This window comes from Periplaneta americana, chromosome 6 (assembly GCF_040183065.1).
Source record: "Periplaneta americana isolate PAMFEO1 chromosome 6, P.americana_PAMFEO1_priV1, whole genome shotgun sequence".
NCBI classification, from domain to species: domain Eukaryota; kingdom Metazoa; phylum Arthropoda; class Insecta; order Blattodea; family Blattidae; genus Periplaneta; species Periplaneta americana.
In genome coordinates, this window is record NC_091122.1 from 60,845,225 (window position 1) to 60,871,854 (window position 26,630).

Sequence of the window (26,630 nt, forward strand, 5' to 3'; positions counted from 1 at the left end):
TGCGCGGACCTCTCATGCAGTGGGAGCGTGATCCTTACTTGAATTTATTTTTGCGTGTACTTACAGATTAAATGATTGAGATCTCTTCTTGCTCCGGTTACAGGCCTTGCATTTACGAAGGTTATGTTATGTTAGGTTAGCTTAGATTAGCTTAGCTTAGGTCAGATTAGCTTTGGTTAGGTTAGATTAGTTTTGGTTAGGTTAGCTTAGCTTTGGTTAGGCTAGCTTTGGTTAGGTTAGCTTGATTTGATTCGTCCATGTAGTAGTTAAAATTATATAATATGACAGTTTTTGATTCGTAATATTGTTAAAAAATAATAGGCCTATAATGAAAGCGGTGAATAATTTCATGGTCCTTAAATTTTTTTTCGTAAAAGGCTAGGTATTTTTCTATAGGCCAGAAATAAAACAGCAACGCCGTCATAATTACGTACTTTACGCTTTGGCGAACATTAACCGGAAATTTACTTTCCGTCATTTTAATTGTATTCCGTGAAACACACCTTTTTTCCTGTTAATTCCCTTGTGATAACCTAGTTTATTATCTTATTACATCTTCATTTTCTTTTAATGCATTCAAAAAACCGCCGTTGTACTACATAAAACCTTGAACTTGACTAATGGAGTGAATTATTTAAGAATATAGTCGCGAATTTGACTACCACCATTTCGATTATATTTTGTTTGATACGGCTCGGTACGGCCCGGTGACTAGTGGCCAGCGGGTAGAGTCGACTATCGATATTGGTCTGCCGTGCGTATTATCCAGTTGTTCCGTATATTTTACAATGTTCAATGCATTACTTCATTTAATTCCTGAAACTTCACTTCACATAATTTACAAAATAAAATAAAAATGGAGTTCTCCATCTATACTATACTAAATATTTTGTGAATTTAAATACTATTATAGTCACAATCATGCCATGGTATGAAAGAAAAATTTCACAACCTCGAGCGGGAATCGAACCTGCGACTTCCTGTTCTCCGGTCAGGCACTCTACCACTGAGCTATCGAGTTCGTCTCACACCAAAGGCTTGGAATTATCCTTTCATACTGGCGACTCTGTTATAGAGTACTGTCCATAGCGTCTGATCTAGTCAGCACTGCTTATGGCTTGAAAGAAACTTTATAAATGTAATCTTCATCTTACGATGTTTGGTGACATATACACGTCCGTTGATGTGACATATTAATGAATTTAAATACTATTACAGTCACAATCATGCCATGGTATGAAAGAAAAATTTCACAACCTCGAGCGGGAATCGAACCTGCGACTTCCTGTTCTCCAGTCAGGCGCTCTACCACTGAGCTGTCGAGTTCGTCTCACACCAAAGGCCAGAGTCACCAGTATGAAAGGATAATTCCAAGCCTTTGGCGTGAGACGAACTCGATAGCTCAGTGGTAGAGCGCCTGACCAGAGAACAGGAAGTCGCAGGTTCAATTCCCGCTCGAGGTTGTGAAATTTTTCTTTCATACCATGGCATGATTGTGACTGTAATAGTATTTAAATTCATTAATATGTCACATCAACGGGCGTGTATACGTCAACAAACATCGTAAGATGAAGATTAAATATTTTGTCTTAGCATGTAGACTTCCATAGCCGGTGTCTATGTGATACAGTTCTTCCGTGCTAAGATGCTGTGGTCTGCTAGACCTGTAACACTCTGGTCTAACAAAGCTCATGTTCCTGCCCCCTGGCATGTGAATAAGTTCCTCATATCTATGCCATCTGTATGGAAGTCACGGTACTACGTCCTGCTGCATCTTTTATTGACCTGAAGATCACATTACTATAGGTATCGTGATGCACTATTTGGTGCTATCTGTCAGTTCAGTTGCACGTCACCCAAGTCTGACAGATTCCTCCTCCTTATGCAACTCTCTCTTTATGCAAATATTGGTACTACATATGCTGCATCTCCAGTCAACCTGAGACTATTGGAGGATAATAAATTAATTTTAAATAATTAATGAAGAGAAAAGAGTCCAAGGTTCAACGTCGAAAGTTACCCAGTAATTATACTTCATTTGGTTGAGGGGGGGGAAAAACTCGGAAAGAACCCCAACCAGATAACCTGTCCCAACCAAGATTTGAATCCAGGCCCACTCGTTTTACATGCTATTACTCCACAGTGGTGGATGCCGAGAACTATTAAAAATTTAGTAAATATAGGTTATTTTCAAACACTATTTCATACTAACGGACGATATTTCAATACTAATGAACTAAATTTGATCGAACACAGTACTTACAGCAGGCAGAGATCATTACTGAAGACATTTATGTGAAGAGTCTAAAATTTGTAAAATGATATGAATCTGAACTGATGTTATGTGATCAAATAAGAGAAATTTTAAATTATTGTTTTATATTATTATTATTATTATTATTACTACTACTACTACTACTACTACTACTACTACTACTACTACTACTATTATTATTATTATTCCTAATTCTTTAAAAAAAGGAATTTGCAATCCTGCCTGTCAATGCATGTTCATATGCTGCTTATCTTGACATAGTTCATACTTAATTTACTGTATACTATAGTAAAGTGTTGGAGGAGATTTTATTTAATGTGGATTTTATTTGTCATTTACATTTAGGGATGGACTTGAACTCCGATATTCTTTTTCAGATTGTGGAAGCTGTCATTCTTTTCTAACCCAATTGGAGACATTATTACAATGGGAATCCAAGACTATTGTAGCAAAATCAGCACAAGTTGTGGCGGAATTAGCGAAATCAGAGTCAGGACGAGAAGACTATGGAACCACATCTGTGCTCAAGATACTTGTTGAACTTCTGAAAACTGAGGACCAGGATTTGGGAATTCTAACACAAGTCTGCAGAGCCTTGGGAAACATATGCTATGACAATGGTATATCCAAAATTGAATGGATATATGTTAATTTAGATTTTACTTATAAAGAATACAAAAATTACTTCTTCTTCTTCTTCTTCTCAAGGCACTACAACTTCAAAATTGAATGTCTTGGCCTTCTCAACAATTTTTTTCCAGGAACTTCTTTTCTGTATAACTATCATCCAATCTGTGATCCTTAGAGCCTTTTCACACTAGGACACCGGTGACGGTCACAAGTGACAGTCACTGACGGAGATACATTAGTTTGAATTGGAGCGTTCATACCGGGACACTGCAGTGTCTCACCCAGTCACAGTGTCCCAGCAGTGTCTCGCCCTCTACACATGTGACGGATAGGGTCACTGTGTCCAGACCAGTCACTGCCCGACATACATTGCTTTGAATTGGAGTTTTCACACTGGGACACAAATCACAGGACACAGCTTCCAGACTGCCAACAGAACATTCACTAAGCACAGTGAAACTAGTCTATCCATCCATGAGTTTAGATTTGATTAACACGGAAGATTTTATAACTGAAATAGAAAGTCTACCTGCTATTTGGGATGTCAAAAGCGTTAACTATAGCAATAAAGTGGTGAAAACGAATGCTTAGCAAGAAATTATAGCTAAGTTTGTGCCTGATTTCAATGAGAAAAGTATGAATGGATGAAGCAAAATTTGTACCTAAGTTGCATATTTTCTTTTCCACTGTAAAAAATTGTAAATTACATTTCATATGATGCTAAGTAACGATATATGGCAATATGGTTTGTAATTTGTTGCCATATTAATTTACAATGGAAAGTTATATTTAACAATACGTAACATTTAGCATTGAAGTACAACTATACACATCACAACTACAGTGATAGAAAAAATAAACTTAAATGAAATGTTAACAGACAGTAAGAATAAAAGCATTCGAGATATATTATAACCGTATAAAGGAATTTAAGAATGGATATCAGGCAAAGGTAAATGTGATCAAGGATGAGAATGGCGACTTGCTTGCAGACACTCATTCAATTCTGAACAGATGTAAAAACTGTTTTGGGCAACTACTAAATTTAAATAGACCAAATAGAAATGATCGGGACGAAATGCAAGACAAATTGCTGAGCCATTTATACCCGAACCCACACTTTCTGAAGTCGGAATTGCGATAGAAAATCTGAAAAAGTACAAGTCTCCAGGTATCGATCAAATTCCAGTGGAATTAATACAAGAGGGTGGAAGTGCATTATCTAGCGAAATTTATAAACTTGTACCTGCTATTTGGGAAAAGGAAATTGTACCAGAATAATGGAAGGAGTCCATAATTGAACCTATTTTTAAGAAGGGGGACAAGTCTAACTGTAGTAAATTCCGAGGAATGTCACTTTTGTTGACGTTGTACAAAATTTTGTCCAATATTCTTTTGAGAACATTAACTCCATATGTAGATGAAATTATTGGGGATCATCAGTGCAGTTTTAGGCGTAATAGATCGACTATTGATAAGATTGTTTTGTATTCTGCAGATATTGGAGAAAAAATGGGATTATAAGGGTACAATACATCAGTTATTCATAGATATAAAAAAGGCATATGACTCGGTTAAGAGAGAAATTTTGTATAATATTCTTATTGAATTTGGTATTCCCAAGAAACTAGTTCGATTAATTAAAATGCGTATCGGTGAAACTTACAGCAGAGTCCGTATAGGCCAGTTTCTATCTGTAGCATTTCCAATTCACTGCGGGCTAAAGCAAGGAGATGCACTATCACCTTTACTTTTTAACTTTGCTCTAGAATCGCCATTAGAAAAGTTCAGGATAACACAGAGGGTTTGTAATTGAACGGGTTACATCTGCTTTTTGTCTATGCGGATGACGTAAATATGTTATGAGAAAAATTCACAAACGATTAGGAAAAACACGGAAATTTTACTTAAAGCAAGTAAAGCGATAAGTTTGGAAATAAATCCTGAAAAGACAGAGTATATAATTATATGTCTCGTGACCAGAATATTGTACGAAATGGAAATATAAAAATTGGAGATTTATCCTTCGAAGAGGTGGAAAAATTCAAATACCTTGGAGCAACAGTAACAAATATAAATGACACTCGGGAGGAAATTAAACGCAGAATAAATATGGGAAATGCCTGTTATTATTCGGTTGAGAAGCTTTGTCATCTAGTCTGCTGTCAAAAAGTCTGAAAGTTAGAATTTATAAAACAGTTATACTACCGGTTGTTCTGTATGGTTGTGAAACTTAGACTCTGACTTTGAGAGAGGAACAGAGATTAAAGGTGCTTGAGAATAAGGTTCTTAGGAAAATATTTGGGGCTAAGAGGGATGAAGTTACAGGAGAATGGAGAAAGTTACACAACGCAGAACTGCACACATTGTATTCTTCACCTGACATAATTAGGAACATTAAATCCATATGTTTGAGATGGGCAGGCCATATGGCACTTATGGGCGAGTACAGAAATGCATATAGAGTGTTAATTGGGAGGCCAGAGGGAAAAAGATCTTTGGGGAGGCCGAGACGTAGATGGGAAGATAATATTAAAATGGATTTGAGGGAGGTGGGATATGGTGATAGGGACTGGATTAATCTTGCACAGGATAGGGACCAATGGCGAGCTTATGTGAATGGCAATGAACCTCCGGGTTCCTTAAATGCCATTTGTAAGTACCTAAGTAAGTATTGACATGTAGCAATTACAAATGTTGACATAACATTTCTAGTAATCTTTGTTATACTTTCCAACAGCTCATGAAGAGCAACGACGAACTTACGAGTGACAGTTTTATAATATTTTAAAATATATAATATACTACTACCAGTTAAAATCTGTCAAATGTGCTCAAAATAAAAGAAAATAAAACAACAGTAAAGTAAGAGAAAGTTTTTCATCTGATGAGATAGCTTTTCTTTAGTGTTGTGTCCATTCCTGTGATTTCTAGCAGTGAATATCTGTGTAATGAACGTTTTTTCTTCATCCTCCTCCTGTTCTATAGCAGTAACGACAAAACATCCTAACTCGAATCCATTTTACTAATTAATCACAAATTGTTTTATCAGAAACTACTAACTAATCAGTTGGCAATACTAGCTGTGTTCGACACCAGTGACCCACGAGTGTTCATTGCAAACACAGGTGACCGTCACCGGTGTCCCAGTGTGAAAAGGGCCTTAGCTTCCTCAAATCATTCACAATATCATCTTCCCAGTAGCTTTTCAGTCTACCCGCTGCTCTAGTTGCCAGAGGTTTCCATTTATATATACTTTTCACTAGCCTCTGGTCTTCCATTCTTTTAACATGGCCAAACCAACTTAACCTCATTGCCCTTGTTAGTTCTTTGTTAGTTTTTATTCTCCATTTGCCATCTCTATCCTTGGAGGGTCCAAAGATTCTTACAAAAATTACTACATTATCATTTTTTTATTTTACTTAATTGTATAATGTTGAATAATATGGAGCCATAAATGTAAAAAATGTAGTTTATGACTTGTTTTGATAGCATACGTGGACTCTTAAGACTTTTATTGTGAAAAGTTTCAATTATAATTAATATGTTTTTGTATATATATAATTTCAGACAAAGGCAGAAAATTCGTTCTTGATGCTGAATGCTTAACAGTCTTGCTAAGTGTCTTGGAAAGATCCATCAATGAAAGTGGTGAAGAAGGCAGAACACTTCGAAATGTTGCAGCTGGATTTCTTTTTAACTTACTCATTGGTCAGGAGGATATTCATCAGAAGGTGAGCAAATATTTAAAACTAAAAGGAAGTCGTTTACAACGCTGTATATTAAGAATGCCCTCTCCTATAGCTATGAACTTAAATTACAACCCACTTTTACGATTAAAAGTAGAATTGAGGACCGTTTTTGCAAAACTTGCTAACTGAAAAAATTAAATTTTACAGGAGAGAGAAAAAACTGAATGAAGACAAGTAGGTTATAGGTGCAACCATCACACTTTGACAAACTATAATGAAGAGAAATAATTCAATTTTACTAAGATAACATTAACATCGTGTAGAGGCCTGCTTTATGTTAACGAATCCACCAAAATCTAAATTTTGCAGTTAGCAAGTTTTGCAAGAACGGTCCTCATTGTACATGCTTGTTATTTACGTAAAATACTCTAAATAATGACCATCTGCCTATATACGTATATTTCACATCTTCGAGCTACAATAAAACCTGTCTATAACAGAACGAAAACCTATCCATAAAGAACTATTGTTCACTAGTCCCATGAATTTACCACCATAAAGCTATTTAAACTGGACGTTTTTGGTGATAACTGTCTAATGTGGAAACTGAATGGAAAATGAAAACTATAATGGAAAATAAGCATCTTAATTTTACAAATATTATTTTATCCCAATAGTACGAAGTTAGCTGTCTCTCTAGATCTGTGTTGAGTTCAGTAATTCCTGAGTGGTAGGGGAGATAGTGGATATTCATGGTTGAGTTCTTATCCTTGCACAGTATGCAACGTGATGATGGATATATTTTAATCTGTGGAGATGAGCAGCCAGGCAATCATGCCCAATATATAATCTGAATAGTACGACTGTTGCTTTCCTGGGAAAATCCGCAATTATTTCTGTGTTATTTAGTAAAATATTCCATTGTTTGTTGTCACTTTTCCTTTGAAATTCATGCACTCTTTTATGGCTTTCTGGATACTAAGTACAGTAGAACTTGGTTATAATGACAGCCAAGGGACCTTAAACATTATGTTGTTATAAACGAGTGTCGTAGTAACCGAGATTCACATTATCAATCTAATGAGGTGGAAAATGAAAAATAACAAACTTAATTAGACTTATTTTAGATTTATGTATTGACTTTTAAGCCTAAAATGAGCATGATAAACTACACGTAGGCCTCAATTATAAATACAGTATCCTGTATTAAAACATTTTGTTCAGTACTCACCAAACTACTTTACTTAGAAGTGAACTAATCAGTCATTTTACTCTGTTGTCTTCTACTTGCCCAATACACACTTTCTAGGGCTAAATTACGTTCTGTGTTCATAATTTCAGTTGCAATTTCACTGCTCCCTTGCCTAGCTTCATAGAACATGTTCATAATTCTAATGACTTCTAAAGCATCACTCACTTCTTTTAGTGGCCATACTGCATTAAAATGTGTGCACTTAGTGAAAACTTCCTGTCGAAACTGATTTAATACCGCATGAATTCGTTCAGGTTACAATGGGGTGGGGAATCCGCATGCATTCCAGAGGTCTATGACAGAAGGTGGACTGTAAAGAATTTGTCAGGGTCAGATTTCAACACAATATTTCTTAAAATACTTTGGTTCTTAGAAAATCTTATTCCAAACTAAGGTTGAACATGACATTATATGCGAGGTAGACGCATATGCGTTTGTCGTATTAAGCAAGGTAGGAAAGCATATGTCTTATGGGGAATTAGTTGGGACCACAGAATATTTGATGTTATAGGCGAGGTGTCGCACAAAACGAGGTCGCTATAACCAAGTTCTACTGTACTTATTCATTCAATTCTGTGCCAGGCAGCATCCAACAGGAAAGAATAAGGTTTAAGAAGGTACGCAACAGTATTTTAAGAGTCGACATTCAAGAAACCTTTATTTAGCAGAAGGAATGATAAAACCATTGCGATGTTTTATAGTGTGTATAAATTACTACCCTTACACCTGACTATAACAACTGCTGTGTTTCGAATTGCATTGGAAACGGAACTAGTTCCGAAACAATATAATATTTTGATTATTATTACATTTTCAGACGCTTGCTGGTATTTCTGAACTGTTCTTTGGACCTAACATTTTCTTGGAACCGAAGCACTCGCAAAAATTCCGGAAAGAGGACAACTTTTCCCAACACTAGGCTATGAAAATCTTGAAATCTGACTCCATACATTCAAGTCTTTCAATTATGAATGAAATCCCTCACGAAGGAGATCACGACCCTTGAGACATACTACTTCTCTTCAACACTGCAGCTAAAATAGCTTCTGCCAAGAGTCGGTACTGAATGGGAGATAGGGTTGCATAATGCCAAGGATGAGATAATGCCCACTTGCCCTGCACAGGAGCAGTGTTGAGCCTCTATGCTCACTTCGGCCAAGTTGATGATCTTTGCAGTAGAACAATGCTGATACAGTCAACTCCTTCAGCTGTAGTACTTGTCTGTTTTATAGCTTTCTTTATGTCTAAGTCTGTTATGTATGTGAAGAAAAATTTCTCGCTCATTTGACAGGTCGCTTGCAGTAGTTCATGCATTGTCTGTTTTTTTTTTCCTTAGGGTCAATTTGTTGTGAGCGTATCGTAGTAAAGTGTTCATCAAGAGCGTCCCGTGAAATAGAAAAGTCGTTTACCTGGTCCTTCTGTCTCCCTATGCCCTTGCTTTCAAGTCTCTCCATAATGCTGATGGATTTGAAGATGGTCTAATAATGTCATCCATGAGCCGTAGTTTCGAATTTCTTATTTCTTGGGTAACTTTGTTCCGTAATTTGTACTGATTTAGATTGTCCTCAGATCTGGTCCTTCTGTATTCAGTCATTGAGGAAGTTAACCATGGGGCTGCTGGTCTTTTCACTGTTTATCATACAGTTGGATAACGTAATCATTAAAAATCGAAACCTTGTCATATAGAGTGGGAATAGTTCAGATTGTGTGTCGGTAATCATGAGTGCATCTGATACTAAAGCTGTCTGGTCAGTGCGTCTTAGGTCTGTATGTATCTCTGTTTTACGAATATTTGAGGCAATTGGCGCGCGCGCACACACACACACACACACACACACACACACAAAACACACGTATGAAAGGTACTAAAATGGCATTAAGAAATTACTGCATATTTCAATGTATCTGTTTGTACACATCACCCCAGCAGAGAATGCTTCTGTCAAAACTCATTTCAATGTTGTTTCTGTTTTAGTTTACTCATTTCAAGGAGATCTTTATCTTTTTAAACTGAGAAGAAACGGTTTATTTGTGATATTTGAGTGAGTTTGCATCTATCCAGTGCACTTGATAATACTGTCACTGTTTTCATAAGTGCCGGTATCGAATTGCTAGGATATTCAACACTACGCAGAGTACTTCTACTGTAGCAGCAGTGAAAATCTTATAAATGTTGTGTTCTACTGTTATACTGATGAAGTGCCACAGTTTCACATTCATAGTATATAGGTTTCAAGAGCAATTTGGTAGCACAGTTTCAGCTTAAACACAATTTATATTTTTTAAAACAGGCAATAGAACTGGGAGTAACGAACTTATTGTGCAGTATTTTGGAGCTTGATGGAACTGTACCTGAAGGAGAAGAAGCTTCTACACATGTATTGTTTATTCTTGGGCTGCTTACAGATTCAGGTAATGTGATAAATGCATGAGCTTCTTTCAGATCCGATTTCCGCATTGCTAACGATATAAGCAATGAACTGGATTAGTCAATATAGAGATTAATTTTTGACAGAGTTTTCTGTGATGGTTACCATTTGTTATTAACGGAGAAAAATTCGCTCCAGCAATGAGAATCGAACCCGAGTCTCCCAGTTCTACACACTGGGTGCTCTAACCACTGAGCTACGCCGAAGTTCAACTCACCACACGGATCGAATCTTTCGTAGAACTGGGGGACCTGGGTTCGATTCTTGGCACTGTTTTTTCTCCGTTAATAACAAATGCTAACCATCACAGATAAATCTGTAGGACCAAAAATTAATCTCTACATAGTTTATTCGCCTAACAGTGCATATATTGTAGGAGTCCTGGCCGCCAAGTCACTCAATTGAGTGCGCTCCTTGTGTGATGACTGTTGATTTAAAATATATGTCAATATGTACAAGTCGAACATGGAGTAAGGCCACTAAGGAAAAAGAACCAAAGGAGAAAGATTCGACCGGTGTGGTGGGTTGAACTTCGGAATTTACAGTAGCTCAGTAGTTAGAGCGCCAAGTGTGTAGAACTGGAGACCCGGGTTCAATCCTCTGCACCAGAGCGAATTTTTCTCCATTAATAACAAATGGATATTTAAGCTTAATCAGTCTTCTTAATGTATTCAGCCATTTGCTGACAACATAAAGTCCACTATAGTCTATTCAGTTTTTGTTTTTCACGAGAAATGAATGATATTTTGATCGGTGTTCATTATAGATGCCTGTTGCTAGTAGCCAGTGTTGGGGTGTAGTCAATATATACTGCAGGGCTGTGTCTTCTGCAACTGGTACTGATGATTTTAATTTACTTCTTTTGTGGTTTATGGATGGACAGTATAGAAGAATGTGTTCCAGATCTTCATCATGATTATTACACCACAGACAAGTAGGATTATCAGAAATGTGAAATCGGTGTAGGTACAATTGTGTGGGTACTCACCTTGTCATTGTGAGGGGGTTTAAACTTGTTGTTTAAGCTAATAAGTAACAAAGAGGTACCCACAGAAGCTGCATTAACACCAACGCAGTCCCACTATATTTTTCACTGCTTATAATACATGGAGTCCCTCAGTGTAAAATTCTCCGGAGGTAAAATATCGGATCTCCAGGTAGGGACTGCACTGAGAGATGCCAAGAATCATAAAAATAATAATGAAGATGAGTTATACTCTTCAATACACCATCTTAATATAATAGTATAAAGTTTTAATGCAGGAATTTCTACAAAACAAAGATTATGGTAAAATGGTGTGTGGATAAGCTTCAGGGCTTCTACTGCGTTGTCTTGGTGTTATTGGCTGATGTTTCGACCGCTGTGTTGTGTCCATCTTCAGAGCAGTTGTCGGATAATGAAATAGTCTGCCAGTACTTATATATATAGTAGTCTCGATGGGGGGGAGTACTTGCTGTGATAGGTCGTAGGTCGAAACGTCAGCCAATAACACCAAGACAACGCGGTAGAAGCCCTGAAGCTTATCCACACACCATGTACACCAGCCACGGAAGCCTACGTGAACATTATGGTAAAATGTCTATCAGTAGTAAAATTTGCATTGAGAATTCTGTTTTAGAACAAGTAAATTTGTTTAAATATTTAAGTTTCAATTTGACATAACAAACCGAAAGTGAAATATCACAGAAAATTCACAGCTTCAACAATGTGCTTAGAATTGTCAATCAAGTTTTTACAACAACTAAAGTGCAAAAACATACAAGAATAAAAACATAACATTTTTGGCAAGGCTTACGCTCCTGTATGGTAGTGAAGCCTGGATTATCCAAAATGAAGACATACAACACATAACAACCACAGAAATGAGATTTTTTACGAAGAACTGCTGGCTACAGTTTACTTGATCATAAAATAAATCAATAATTAATTAAAAATAACACTTATTCATGAACGTTGTACTAATTATAGGCAGAATTGATTCCAGTACACCAACATAATGGATTATTCCAGCTTGCCTCAACAGATTCTCTGCTTTACGCCTTGAGGAAAAAGCTTCATAGGTTGAGCCTTGAAAAGGAGACCATAACAGGCCATTAAAGGCCTATTATTTAAATTTATTATTATTATTATTATTATTATTATTATTATTATTATTATTATTATTATTATTATTATTATTATTATTATTATTATTATTGATCTCAGAGAATTCAGAATGTTCTTTAATTTTTTAATGTAGTTCATAATTAATTGATTAACTGGAAACTCGATAAGAAAAAATTAAAAACAAAATTTTTTACACTTTGACTATTAATAAAAAGGAAAGAGCAAAACAGTGTAAGTCACTCTTAACTCTTTAAAAATACTAGTAAACGTATGTATACTTTTTATCAATGTTTAAATATAAGTTTACAATAAAATCTTATTGCAATGTTCAATTTATAAAAATTAGCATTATTTCACAACAGAAGTTCATTATGTAGACCATTATTGCCTATAGTAAAGAAAAATTGTTATAAAATACAAAAGACTTCAATTGACAAGCAATTGAAGGGGTGAGAATGATATACGTAGTCCTTAGTCACACAGACAAAATTTTACACGAAAGCGTGTTAAAGGTGTAGAGTCCAATGTTATTAGGTGCCATACCATAATTTCTTTGGCTTAAGTTTAAAAATAAGATGTCTTTTGTTCAGGTGATGTGGAGAACATATCACAGTTGTAATCCACCTTATTTTTATTTTGAATTGTGTCCTGAATAGTAATGTCTGTTCAACATTTTGTGAGCAAAATCATCCACAATCTTGAAAGGCAGTAGTTCTGACCTAAGATTGTTACGAAAAAGTTCATGATTTCTAACCATGGCATGGTGTTACATAAACATAGTTTGGTGAAGTAAGAATTCATTTTGTTTCAATGTTTGAATATTGCCACAACTGTTTTATAACGATGATATGGGATGATAAACTGATTTATAAAAATATTTTTTCCGTATTTTTCAAGTAATTGAAGTTATGTGCATATCACTAATTACTGAATTTGCTTGATATGTGTCGGTCAAATTTTATCTTTGCCTAATGTCTCTTTTCTTGACAAGTTGATCAGTAGTTTTTATTCTCAACCATCCTGCAGTTGAGAAACCCCCCCCCCCCCTTCAACCATTATAGCTGGTTTACAATATTGCAAAAGGTATCTGTCGGATACAGGGGGGAGAGCCATTAATCCTGCCCGTTGAAGGCTTTAAGGAGCCAACCTGGACAAATACCCAATGTCCCATCCCTACCTTCCCGTGGTGCAGCTGTTAGTAAGCGTAATTTTACAAGCTGAACTAAAGGGAGGGGCTACTCATCAATTAGCACTGGTCAGCTTGAGGAGTTAATGACTGAATTTGGTATAATTTTCCTCTAACCAATACCTAATTACCTCTTTACCCTTTCCTATCCAGTCCTCTGACTGAACTCTTACTTTCTTCGACCCTGACGGCATTAGAGCATTCGAGGCCTAGGGGTTCATTTCCCTTTACTTCCTCCTCTTTCTACTTTTCTGTTCCTAGAGCTGACCTGCTATGGCACTAAAATCGTCCTCCAGTGGCTTAAGGAGGGAAAGCTGGTGATCAACAAGATCTCCCAGCTAGGTCCAATGGACCCGTTGACCAACAGCAGGTGTGGTCCTCCAGACATTCTGGGGGTTGTGTGTGAATGAAGTAGCCACCGAAACGTTAAAATATAGTGTTCACTTAAATCGGCTACAACTTGCCATTTTTCAGTGGCTGGTCATGATAATATCTTTGAAAAATATTGGAGTGCAAGAGATCAAATGACTTCATTGTCAAATTCCTGGCATTAGAAAACAACAACATAATTTCTTTGGCGTATACTTACGTCATTTGTTGAGTAGTTTTTATAATATTTTACTAATAGCTTCCCCATATGTCTACCAATTCGCACAAAGAAGTATGGCAGTGGATTATCTCATTCTTACCCCTCCAATTTGTTTAAAATGATATTTTCGTTTTGCATATTTTATGTATCAAATTGTCAGCTAAAAATACTGAATCTTTAATTTAGTAAATAATTTAGAGAAATCATTGTATAAAATATAATGCCACGTAAATATTGAATATTTGTCCCATTTATTATAGTTATACATTGCTGTTTTAGTGTCTTGTGATTCATTGCTGGATGAGAGGCTGTGTCAGGTGACAGTGAAAGTATTGGGTGCATCATCTTCCCCTGAAGTTAGTGAGGTGTGTCTGGAGCTCTTGCATGAACAAGCAGAAAATGGTGAGTTTTCTCAGAGAAACGTTTAAACAGTGGTGCGGGGTTCTTGGTAGTTGTGCTTTACCAAATACCTATATTTGAACTAACAATTTGAAGAAGTGTATCATTCTGAAATGTAGATTTAAACTTTCTGAAAGAGAGAGATAGAGGGAGGGAGGGGGGGGAGAGAATGGAGGGATTACGCAAAACAACCTGTTAAGAAAAAAGAAAAGATAACTGTATGGTGGAACACTTGTAGCGATCAGCCAAAACAGTGTCACTTTATTGCTTCCTCCACTGGCTGGAATGAGTAAGATTGTCATATGAACCAAACTCTTTTCATTATTGGGAGCGATAAATCCAAGAAAGGAAACCACTGTCTTTGTGGCAGCATGCAGTGTGACATCTCGAGATGTTGAGGCTCTACACCAGCCATGCTTGTAGCCCCCTCCCCTCTCACACGCAACAAATTGAGCATCATCGTTATTAGCAGGGAACGGATTTATATGGACTAAAAATATATGAAATATGTAAATATATATGTAGTTATTTTTACCAAAATATGGAATTAAATATGGACTTAAAATTATAAAAAAATGACTATGTACGTTAAATATTGGTACATTTTAATCAAACTAAACAAAAAATATAATGGACGTACCTTATCTTCCAATGTAGTTTCAACAAAACACAATTTTTATTGTCTGTTACCATAACAATAGGTTACAAACATTTCTTTCAAGTGCTGAAAAGTGAATCTTCTTCTATTGTCTCTGAGGATAGATTTATACTGACTAAAAGAGCGTTCGACGTCACAAGAAGTAACTGGTACATAATTCAATTTCACAATGTCTGCTGGGGATAAGTCCAAGTTAATCTTCACTGTTGATTCACCACTCATCACAGCAACAACCTTTTGTAGTTCTTCATATCCAGGGTTTTTTGAAAGTACAGTGTCCACCTTAGCTCTTACTGCATCTGCAACTTTACCTCTACCACGATTCAGTTGTTCCACAGTACTATTTATAATTTCAAAACTTTCAGATAGTGAAAGGTGCCTATTTTGGAGACTTTTGAGCGTTTTTATGATGCATGAAAATGTATGCTGAATGTGAGCTAAGTCATTCTTCACACTTATGTCACAGGTAACTGTTTTCGCAGTATCAATTGAGACTGCATCTTCAGAGTCCAATGCAAGGAGAACATTGTTAATAGAGTCTATATGTTCGGCATAATATTCAACTGCTTCTAGCCATGTACCCCATCTAGTTAAAATTGGCTTTGGTGGCAATGGAATTTCAGGGTACATTTCTTTCAACACGTTAACTCTACTGGGAGCTTTGAGAAATACTTTTTTCACTGATGAAATCAACAAATCTACTTTAGGGAAATTGTCTCTGACCACTTCTGCCACACGATGAAATGCATGCGCCACACAAGTAAAATGAGTCAATTTAGGATATACAACAGATAATGCTTGTCCAGCTTTGACCATATAAGGGGCAGCATCGCTAATAAAGAATAACACATTATCGTACATAATACCCTTTGGCCACAGGATACCCATAGCTTCGTTGAACAGTTTAACTATAGTTTTGTTATTGCACTTTTCTAGAACATCACAATGTAAAAGAATTCGTTCAGAATATTGTTCACTTAACAAACCGATAACTACATTACCAACAAGTCTACCTTCTTTGTCGGGAGTCTCATCAATGGAAACCCAAATTGAACTATCTTTAATTTCATCTCTTATCTTCTGTATTGTCTCATCGTAGATGGATGGAGCATACGTCTTCCTAAGTGTTGACTCATCCGGGATTGTATGTTGAGTATATTTTTCAAGGAATTCCCTGAAGACCTTATTCTTTAGTTTGTAGAGAGGAATATCAGCAGAGATGAGAGAACGGCACAGGTCGATGTTAAACTCAGATCTTACATTCGATGTTGTTGGTTGTGTTAAAAACAATTGTCTCTGCTTGGAATTTAGTTGTTTGTTGGCCTGATGTTTACTAGTTGTAATGTGTTGTTGCACCAGGAACTTTTGTGTAGATGATACTGCACACTGACACAAATTACAAAATAATATTTTATTGTCAGTTGATAAACCATCTTCTTTAAATTCTGAAATGTAACTTGTTAGTTTTGATTTTAAATTGACTGAATGACGTAATTTTGGCATATTTACCGTCTTTATAGTATGATTTACAAAACTGAACCTATGTGTACTCTGACTGGCATTTAACTGTTGAGCTGCACAACTGAAGTCTGTTAAAAATTTTAAATTAAATTAATACAGTTTTGTAACTTACTTTCCCATTGTTGATAGGACTGCTAATTTTCAAATAACTCTGATGTTAAAGGGATTACTGAACATGTGTTTAAATCTCTATTGTTGAAATGTATTTTTAAAAGTTAATGGAATTTTGTTTTGTTTTATTGTTAAACCTAATATAATATGGACTGTTTTATATGAAATATGGAAAATATATGGAAATTAACGAAAATATGTACTAAACTCTAAAATATGGAAAAATATGGAAAATAAAAGTAGGATTTTTCAACCCTACACATTGTGAAACATAAAGATAATGCAAAATATAAATTATATTAGCTTTATAAGTAAATATGTATTTACATATAAATCCTTTCCCTGGTTATTAGGTTTGCCTTTGATTGAGGTTCTGGCTGATATGAACATCTATTATCAGGCAGTACATCTCACTTGATGATATATGTCAGAGGAAGAACAACTCTTTATATACATCTGAAGTCTGATTAGTGTAATATGTAGCTAATCAATGATGTATGCAATGGAGCGGGAAAGGAACTGGTCATCCTACCCCATTATCTCCAGGCTTAGTTGCCTCATGAGTGATGCCTGATTGGTGTCACTTATGAGGTTCATACCTGTCTTCGGACAATTGACTAAACAACAACAATAATATTAATAATCAATCTTCTTAATGTATCCAGCTGTTTGCTGACAACATAAAGTCCACTATAGTCCACTGTAGTCTATTCAGTTGTTGTTTTTCACGAGAAATGAGGGGTATTTTGATCGGTGTTCATTATAGATGCCTGTTGCTAGTAGGCAGAGGTGGGGTGTAGTCAATATATACTGCAGGGCTGTGTCTTCTGCAACTGGTACTGATGATTTTAATTTACTTCTTTTGTGGTTTATGGATGGACAGTATAGAAGAATGTGTTTCAGATCTTCATCTTGATTATTACACCACAGACAAGTAGGATTATCAGAAATGTGAATAAAAAAGTTTAATATTAAGTTTTATGCACTTTTATTAAAATCATTATGAATGTACAACTGTCAAAAAAAAAAAAAAGTGGCCGCACTCGTGAACAGTAAATACAGTGAAACCTCTCATTTACGGACATCGAAGGGACGTAACAATCTGTCCACATCTGGGAGGTGTCCTTTATTGGGAGGGAGGCTCCTCAATCTAACAGTAAATTTATAATATGCATTATGTAATCCCTTCACACTTTAAATGAAATGTATTACTGTAGTTTAATTCTAAATACAGTATTACAGTAAATTCTTTACAACTTTGAACTACAGTAGATAAGGCCGAAAAAGGAAAATACAGTACTGTGCCATGCAATTTTATTCTAGGTCTACAGTTATGCAGTTCTGTAATTTACAGTTTTCAAATTAACCTTTACGTTCAGGTGCCATGTCTCTCGAAACAGTACAACTCATTGAAGTGAAGAGAATAATCCTATTATTCCTATCATGTGTCGAATACAATTTCACGATCGTGGAAACCTTGGACCCTTCAGACAGATTAAATTTTATGACTCTGTTTATCCACCAGCTTCCAGCTAACAAGGGGTAGCCAGCTGGGCTAGTGGTAGCCTACGAGACCCTTATTGCCTTCTTTCATGTTAAGGAATTTCTGTACAGTTCTCAAAACTAAATTTTCCATTTTTGTAACCCACATTAGATCTTGAAATCCAAGTTCTGTCTGCAGTCAGGAGATAAAGCAAGCTTTAGGATTGTGAAACAGCTGTCCGTGTCTGTGTCTGAGAGTATCCATAAACGAGAGTTAAATTTATCATTATTTCTATATTATTTCAGTTGGGACATAAAAATCTCTCCGTATATGAGGAGTATCCATAAGGAGAGGTTTCACTGTATTTTCTCAAGTCCACTTCGGATAACGGTGATGTTACATGATGCGTGCTCTTATAGAAGCTGTTTCGGAACTAAGATGTTTAAGCAGGAGTCACTCACGTCTGTGTCTCTTAGAGCAGGGGTAGTATGTTCGCTTAATAATTCGAAGGTTGTGAATTCGGGCCTTGTTCAAGTTATTTTATTTTGTTATTCTTTAGTGATATAAATAATATTCAAGTTATCATTTATATTCTGTTATCGTTCTTTAGTGATATAAATAGTATTCAAGTTATCATTTATACTCTGTTATTGCTCTTTAGCATTATAAATAATATTTAAGTTATTTTATTTTATTATTGTTGAGCTACAAGCTTACTAAAGATAAGCATTCATTGATCCGCACCGCAAGAGCTGCACGAATCGCAATATTTATTACAATTGCGTTCACTGATCAGTATCAATATCATCTGCATCACATGCATTTGAGAACTCGAATTTTCTGTCATTCTACAACTTGGAGTTGAATGTGACTGTCAAACATGAGTGATAGTGATGAAATTATTGTTGTCTGCCTACTCATTGATGAAAAGCGAAGAAAGAAGAAGTGATATAAATGATTTTGGGTGCATAACATCTACAGCAAAAGATTAGACCATGGGGAATTTCATACTTTATTTCAGTGGCGGCCAGTGAAGTTTGGGTCTAGGTGTTGCACTTTCTGTGATGAGTGGGGTAGAATTAGTTACCTTTATCAATACATGGTCATGAACATTTTAATCCAATGCTGGTACTAAATGATTAATATCAGTAATGCCCATTCTTGTCCACGACTGTTCCCAATCAAACAAAATACATGGAAAACAAAACAGTGCGTTTTTCACTTCACGGCCATAAAGCCAGTCATGATTATTGTAAATTTCTTTTCTAAAAATTCCCTTGAACTGTCTTTTTCCCGTAGTAACTGACTGGACAATATTTAAATCAGGCAATGGTCTACCAAGTTCTTTAATTGTTTTATTTTTCTTCGTCAGAAAGTACAGAGAAGTTCTTGTTTTGTAAACTATTTACAGAATTCGTAATGGTAAATGCATGTATATCACAAACTTGAAGAAAACATCACTTCACATAAAACTCATTAAACTCCAGAAAAGTTCCTGTTTTTTAAACAAATTACAAAATTCATAACATTATATGCCTACATACCTATGTCACAAACTTGACGAAAATACAACATCCAATAAAAAAAAAATTGTATTATGCAGCACAATTCACATAAAACTATTTAAATTCCAACAAAAAATAAATATTTAAGAGAGGATTAAATGGATTTCACACGATTATAAAACGACTGGACCACGTGCTCACCTAGCTGCACATTGGTCAGGAAACAGGAAGTGAGAAACCACGTAAGAAATGAAGACTCGGAAAAAATCGGGAAAATTTCGTCTCAAGTCACTATTCATCCAGAGAATGTATCCATTCGGAATGGTCACTTCTGCAATCTACGAGCAAATACAAGAACTATTTGCTTCCGGTTGTTGCAAGAGCTTTGCCGCGACCAGCTGTGCTAACTGCTGGGATAGGGAACTCTGAACTGAGCCTACCTTCAGTACCAGCCGCTACACGAATCTGCTGTTGCTTGAGCCGCACAACGACCACTTCTGAAGTATTCACAATTTGATGAATTTTATAAAAGCTGATTATTTTATACTCGAATTTTTTAATGATATATAAATAAAAATATGTATATATTTCAATTGGACGAGAAGGAAACTTAAAATCTGTTTAGTTATTTAATATAAACAAAATTTTAATGTGCGGGAAAAACTTGGTCATTGTGCAATGCTACAACATGATCAGCGGCCGCCACTGCTTTATTTCTGAATTTAATGGAAGCTGTTAAATTTTTCCAGTATTATTGAATGACCCATGAAAAATTTACGTCTGTCCTTGAAGTAGCCATTTTACCTAGCTTACCAATGAGAAATCCTGTACTTCAAGAAGAAAATGGAGACATAATTCTTGTTGTATCATTCACTAACCAGAATTCGACTCTGATGTCATCAATACGTACCGCATGAATCAAAAGAGTTGCTCAGCTAAGTAATCCAACCACAATTTCCAAGTGGCAATTCTTGCAGTGCAGGTCTGTTGACGCATGTCTATTTAAAATAATGCAAATAATATGAAACTGTGATTCATGCGGCTCTTGCAGCACGTACGATGCAGATCAGTGAACACTTACCTTAACATGACCTTGATAATATGCCCGCATGCAGGAACTAGTTGTACACTCGACATTAATACAAATGCTGATTCGTATTTCAGTGACTCATTGTTTTTAATATAATTTTAAGATGTCTGATCCTGAATTCTGTTACATGTTTCTTTTCTTTGACAGAAAATGTTAAAAATCACTTGGCACATGCAGGTTTATGTGAATTACTAGTGCAGCTCTTGGAGAAACATAAACCTTTAGTGGATGATGATGAAACCAGAAATCTTATGAAGATGGCCTGTGACCTGATTGTACTCATTCTTACGGGTGGTAAGGAAAATAATTTTGTTGAATGTCGTCATTAGTAGTATGATGTTGAAATTAACAGGGCTATGAAACAAAATATACACATGACACACTTATCATAATTAATAAGATGGGTAAAATCATTGTCTCAGATGTTTCAGTGAATTTTGTAACTGGACGTTGATGGTTCCATGTAGAAGGGAAGAAAAACTGGGAAATCTGTGTTATAAATTTATGGCACATAAAAGAATCTTGTTCCTGAGTGAGTAGAGTTCAGGAAAATTTTATAGGCCACTTTTTGCTTACGTCAATTTTATCTCTGCTATTCAATATTCTCGCCTGTCATATTATCGTCAGGGATAGTGAATTTTGCCTTGCTGGTGCCGAGCTCATAAATTAAATATTTCACACTGTCAAACTAGCAGAATCCAAAAGGATCTGAGTGACCATATCTGGAAATATTGGCAACCAACCACCAATCATGTTAAATTTTGGTCAGAAAGACGGAATTTATATTGCATTTTTATAAAATAATTTGCAGTTACAGCCTCATAAAGTTTTAATTATCACCTCGAAAAAATGAAGCTGCGACCATGAAACTTGATGGTGTTAGTCCTTTTCTATATATTCACCCTTCAACGTGAAACATTTTTCCCAACAATGGATGACTTGACGGAGGCCTTGGTTGTAGAAGTCTGCATTTTGGCTGTTCAGGAAATGTTCCACCTCAAAAATCACCTCGTCGTCATTCTGGAAATGCCTGCCACGCAATGGTTTCTTCATCCGAGGAAAGAGGAAGAAATCACTGGGTGCCATATCAGGGTTGAGGCAAAATTTGATAGCCTAAAGAAGCAGCATGTGTGACTGTGTCCTGTGCAGAATGAGCTGGGGCGTTGTCATAAAGCAAAAGGACCCCCTTGGAAAGCTTACCGCGACACCTTGGATGTCCCAAAAAACACAGGACACAGTCACACATGCTGCTTCTTTAGACTATCAAATTTTGCCTCATCCCCCGTATTCTCCTGATATGGCACCCAGTGACTTCTTCCTCTTTCCTCGGATGAAGAAACCATTGCGTGGCAGGCATTTCCAGAATGACGACGAGGTGATTTTTGAGGTGGAACAATTCCTGAACAGTCAAAATGCAGACTTCTACAACCAAGGCCTCCGTCAAGTCATCCATCGTTGGGAAAAATGTGTCGCGTTGAAGGGTGAATATGTAGAAAAGGACTAACACCATCACCAAGTTTCATGGTCGCAGCTTCATTTTTTCGAGGTGATAATTAAAACTTTATGACTACCCTTCGTACTTTCGCTGTGCACCATCCAGGTACATCCCTTAAGAATGTTGGTAACATTAGTTGTTCCATGATTACTAAAGGAGAATTAGGAAGGGAGGGAATGAAACCAACTCGGAAGTTAATGTTGTTACAGATGGGACTCCTAGTTAGACACTTCTTTAAAAAACTATACTGCGACTTTGCTAACACTATTATTCAATATTCAAACAAAAACTTTTGTTTCAGATGTTAGTATGAATGCATTGTATGCTGAAGGGAAAGGTCAAGTTTTTCAAGAGATGGTTGCCTGGTTGAGCTCAGGGGATGAGGATTTGCAGATTACTGGCGTTCTTGCAATGGGAAATTTCGCTAGAACAGGTGAGTTGAAATATTTTCGTGCATTGTGCTAATTTAATTTGCAATTTACAAACCTTGAGATGTCTTGAAATGTATTCTGAGTTAAAAAGTAAATCAACAAGAAGAGATGACAACCATTAATATACAATAGTAAAGACCATTAACCATAGGAACCACACATTTAAACTTAAGTAGTATACATGAAACAGCTCTTTCAAGATTGAAGAGTAAATACCTCAAGAAAATGAAATTAATACATTCAGAAAAATATTGTTGCTATGCAGTGGTGTTATTAATATTTGTTTTGAATAATTTTGTTAAAAAAAACTAGACAAATAACATTCTTTCATGGTGTGTGGATAAGCTTCAGGGCTTCTACCGCGTTGTCTTGGTGTTATTGGCTGACGTTTCGACTGCTGTGTTGTGGCCATCTTCAGAGCAGTTGTTGGATAAGGAAATAGTCTGCCAGTACTTATATATATAGTAGTCTCGATGGGGGGGAGTACTTGCTGTGATAGGTCGTAGGTTCTCCTTCTGGCATCTGATTGGTCCTACGTGGTCCAATCCAGTTGAGGTCTGTATGAAGGGGAGTATTCATATTAAATACTGGCCCTCATAAGGTCCGAAAGAGTGACCTTGATACCGTGCCCGTTGTCCGGATGAAGGGGGGGGGGGAGCGCCGCGTACATGTGGATACCTGGTTTCTCGTTCCTTAGTATAGGTTGTAGGTTCTTCTTCTGGCATCTGCTTGGTCCTACGTGGTCCAATCGGGTTGGAGTCTGTGTGAAGGGGAGTATTCATATTAAATACTGGCCCTCATAAGGTCCGAAAGCGTGACTGGTCGAAAAGTCAGCCAATAACACCAAGACAACACGGTAGAAGCCCTGAAGCTTATCCACACACCATGTACACCAGACACGGAAGCCTACGCGAACACTTAATATTCTTTCATGTTTATCAGAAACATGTTGTGTTCTTGACGGAACTGTAAGTAGTCATATAAACAACCCCAACCCGAATAAGTGCACTTTCTTCGAAGTCAAATGATCAAATTAGTTGATTGCAGCTGCTGTAGACAATTAAACAATCATACATCTTGATTACATAACTTTTAACACTATATCAATTTGGAAAACGTATTATGTGTCTTTCACGTGTTAAATTTTATGTTACCTTGTTGCCGAAACATGTTAACAAGGTAACATAAAATTTAACACGTGGAAGACACATGATATGTTTTCCAAAGCAATTAATCATCATATTATATGAAATTGTCATGCTTAGGTTAATGTGTGGACTATCTAAAAGCAAATTGCACCTAATATGTGGTTATGTCACATGATTGTAATCTCACTGAATGGTTTCACAGGGTCATATATGTATCCACCACTTATTATCATCATTACATAAACATCAACATCCTCCGCCTCCTCTTCTTCCTCGTCATATAGAAAAAATGCACACCTACTGAATGTCCCAGGAAAGTAACTGAAGCACAAGGAAATAAAATTCAGCTGGTCTTATAGCATATGGTACAGAAGTTGAAGCTAAAACAAGGAGGACATCAGGACCAGGAGGGATTTTCCCTGAGTTACTAAAGAATGCACCACAGAAATTAATAACCATGTTGAAGACTCTATTTGAAAGATGTATCTATAGAGAAGACATACTGAAGTTACATAACACCAATCCATAAAAAAGGAGCTAAGAATTTACCAGAAGATTATAGAAGTACAGTATAGCGATAATTGCTGCAGTTCATCCCAAGGCCAAGTAATAAGAGAGGGGAATCAAGGGAGTGGGAATTTCTGCAGATCCAGCATATCAAGTTGAGCATAACAAAGCTTTCTTGCTAAATGGTTTTACATGAACAGTGATAAACTGGCACATGTTCTGCTCAACTCCCAGCTGACCTCCAACTCACACATGTCTGTAACAAGAACATCGGCCACTTGTAAATACTCTTTGAGTCAGAGTACAGTGCTAATGTGCTATCCTCAAAATCCTCAATGTTTAAGTCATATTACGGTACACTAATTGTGGCACAATTATTTCACTCTATGGAAAAAAAGAAAAGAAAGAAAAAAATTATTTTAGTAATTTTGAACTCTTAAGTTACTTACAGTGCCACGTCTGTGACTGGAGTGCTAGTGTGCTGGTTTCTCATCCAGGTGGCCCAGGTTCGATCCCTGGCTAGGTAGTGATGGAATTTATAATGGACAAAGGAGACATTGTAGAGGGTTTTTCTCGGAGTACACTCATTTCCCTCTTTCATTTCACCAATACTCTCCACCTTCCCTTCATTTCATCTATTATCCTGCAATAGTAACTAACATTTGAGCCTTTGTTATGATATAACCATTTGAAATTGTCAGTATTGAATGCAGAATTTGTTAGAGAAATTTAATCTGAACGAATTGTTTGTTTGTTTTTTTTTTTTTAATTTAGCTATTTAGTGTTATTTAATTTTAACATACGAACTTCATTATTCATATAAAGGGAATTGAGTACCAGATGTAAACATTTTAACACTATACACATACACACTATCCAAAGCAGGTAATATACAGGGTTAGTTAAAAGTCCCGCGCCACCTAAATAACTTTTGAAGCATGTGGTTCTGTGACATTAAACTTGGTATGTGGGGATAACCATATACTAAGAACTCAATAATGGTATTACCGAGTTTTTTCTACTTCCGGTTTAACCGGAAGCAACTCCAACTCTCTTATTTTAAATGGAACACCCAATATATATATATATATATATATATATATATATATATTAATAAAGCTCATTAAGAGCTTTTCAAAAATTACCCACACTTGATACTTCTGTACAAATTCAGTGTTGCTAAGTCAAGAAAACAGAAAAGTGTATCAAATATTAAAATAATAAATGCACTACCTAAATAACTTTTGAAGCATACAGTAAGATATTCCTAAAGCCTGGTTAAATCATTCCTTAAATGGTTTCTATGATCGAGTGACACATTGTAAAGCAGCTGAGGGCTACCAATTTGAACACACAATTTAGAAGGTAAGCTAGCTTTGTTTTGTTTTTGTTAAGGAAGGAGTATTTTATTATTTTAATATTCGATACACTTTTCTGTTTTCTTGACTTAGCAACACTGAATTTGTACAGAAGTATTGAGTGTGGGTACTTTTTGAAAAGCTCTTAATGAGCACTATTCAAAAATAAAAAAAATATATTGGGTGTTCCATTTAAAATAAGAGAGTTGGAGTTACTTCCGGCTAAACCGGAAGTAGAGAAACCTCGGTAATACCATTATTGAGTTCTTAGTATATGGTTATTCTCACATACCAAGTTTCATGTCACTGAACCGTATGCTTCAAAAGTTATTTAGGTGGTGTGGGACTTTTAACTAACCCTGTAGATGTTAAAGCATCATTGAGCCAACTCATATATGCTGAGAAAGATTTATATGTTACCTTTTTAAGACTAAGAAATTACGGCACCACCGAAGTCATGTGATTTTACTGCAGTGTTGTAGCTCTGAAGGAATCTAAATCTTTAAAAAATATATAAATAACTGCCCAAATTTTGTCCTTTTCTTTTCTAGCAATCTGTTGTCCATTACAGAAGTACACTGAGTTCTGTTACTTTTTGCACATGATAGTACTTGCATAGACTATGGCTGCTATAGATACTGGTGACAGTTATGGCACCTTATGCACTTCAGTCTGTTAACCATGTTGCTTTACTGTTAACATGCTGGAGGAAGTTCTGATATGAGTTTTTCAGAATTGGTCTTTTGAAAGAAAAGCAAGAAAAA

The 26,630-nt window shown here is 36.1% G+C and overlaps 1 protein-coding gene across 1 annotated transcript in view; it reads left to right on the forward strand.

Moving 5' to 3' along the window:
• Positions 1 to 26,630, forward strand: part of vimar (visceral mesodermal armadillo-repeats) — a 49,961-nt gene that overhangs the window by 7,314 nt on the left and 16,017 nt on the right. Inside the window, exons 3-8 of the mRNA XM_069828191.1 lie at positions 2,653 to 2,895; positions 6,476 to 6,639; positions 10,141 to 10,261; positions 14,440 to 14,562; positions 21,075 to 21,221; positions 22,724 to 22,855. Of these exons, the coding sequence (XP_069684292.1) occupies positions 2,653 to 2,895; positions 6,476 to 6,639; positions 10,141 to 10,261; positions 14,440 to 14,562; positions 21,075 to 21,221; positions 22,724 to 22,855 (930 nt within the window). The remainder of the gene's footprint in view (positions 1 to 2,652; positions 2,896 to 6,475; positions 6,640 to 10,140; positions 10,262 to 14,439; positions 14,563 to 21,074; positions 21,222 to 22,723; positions 22,856 to 26,630) is intronic.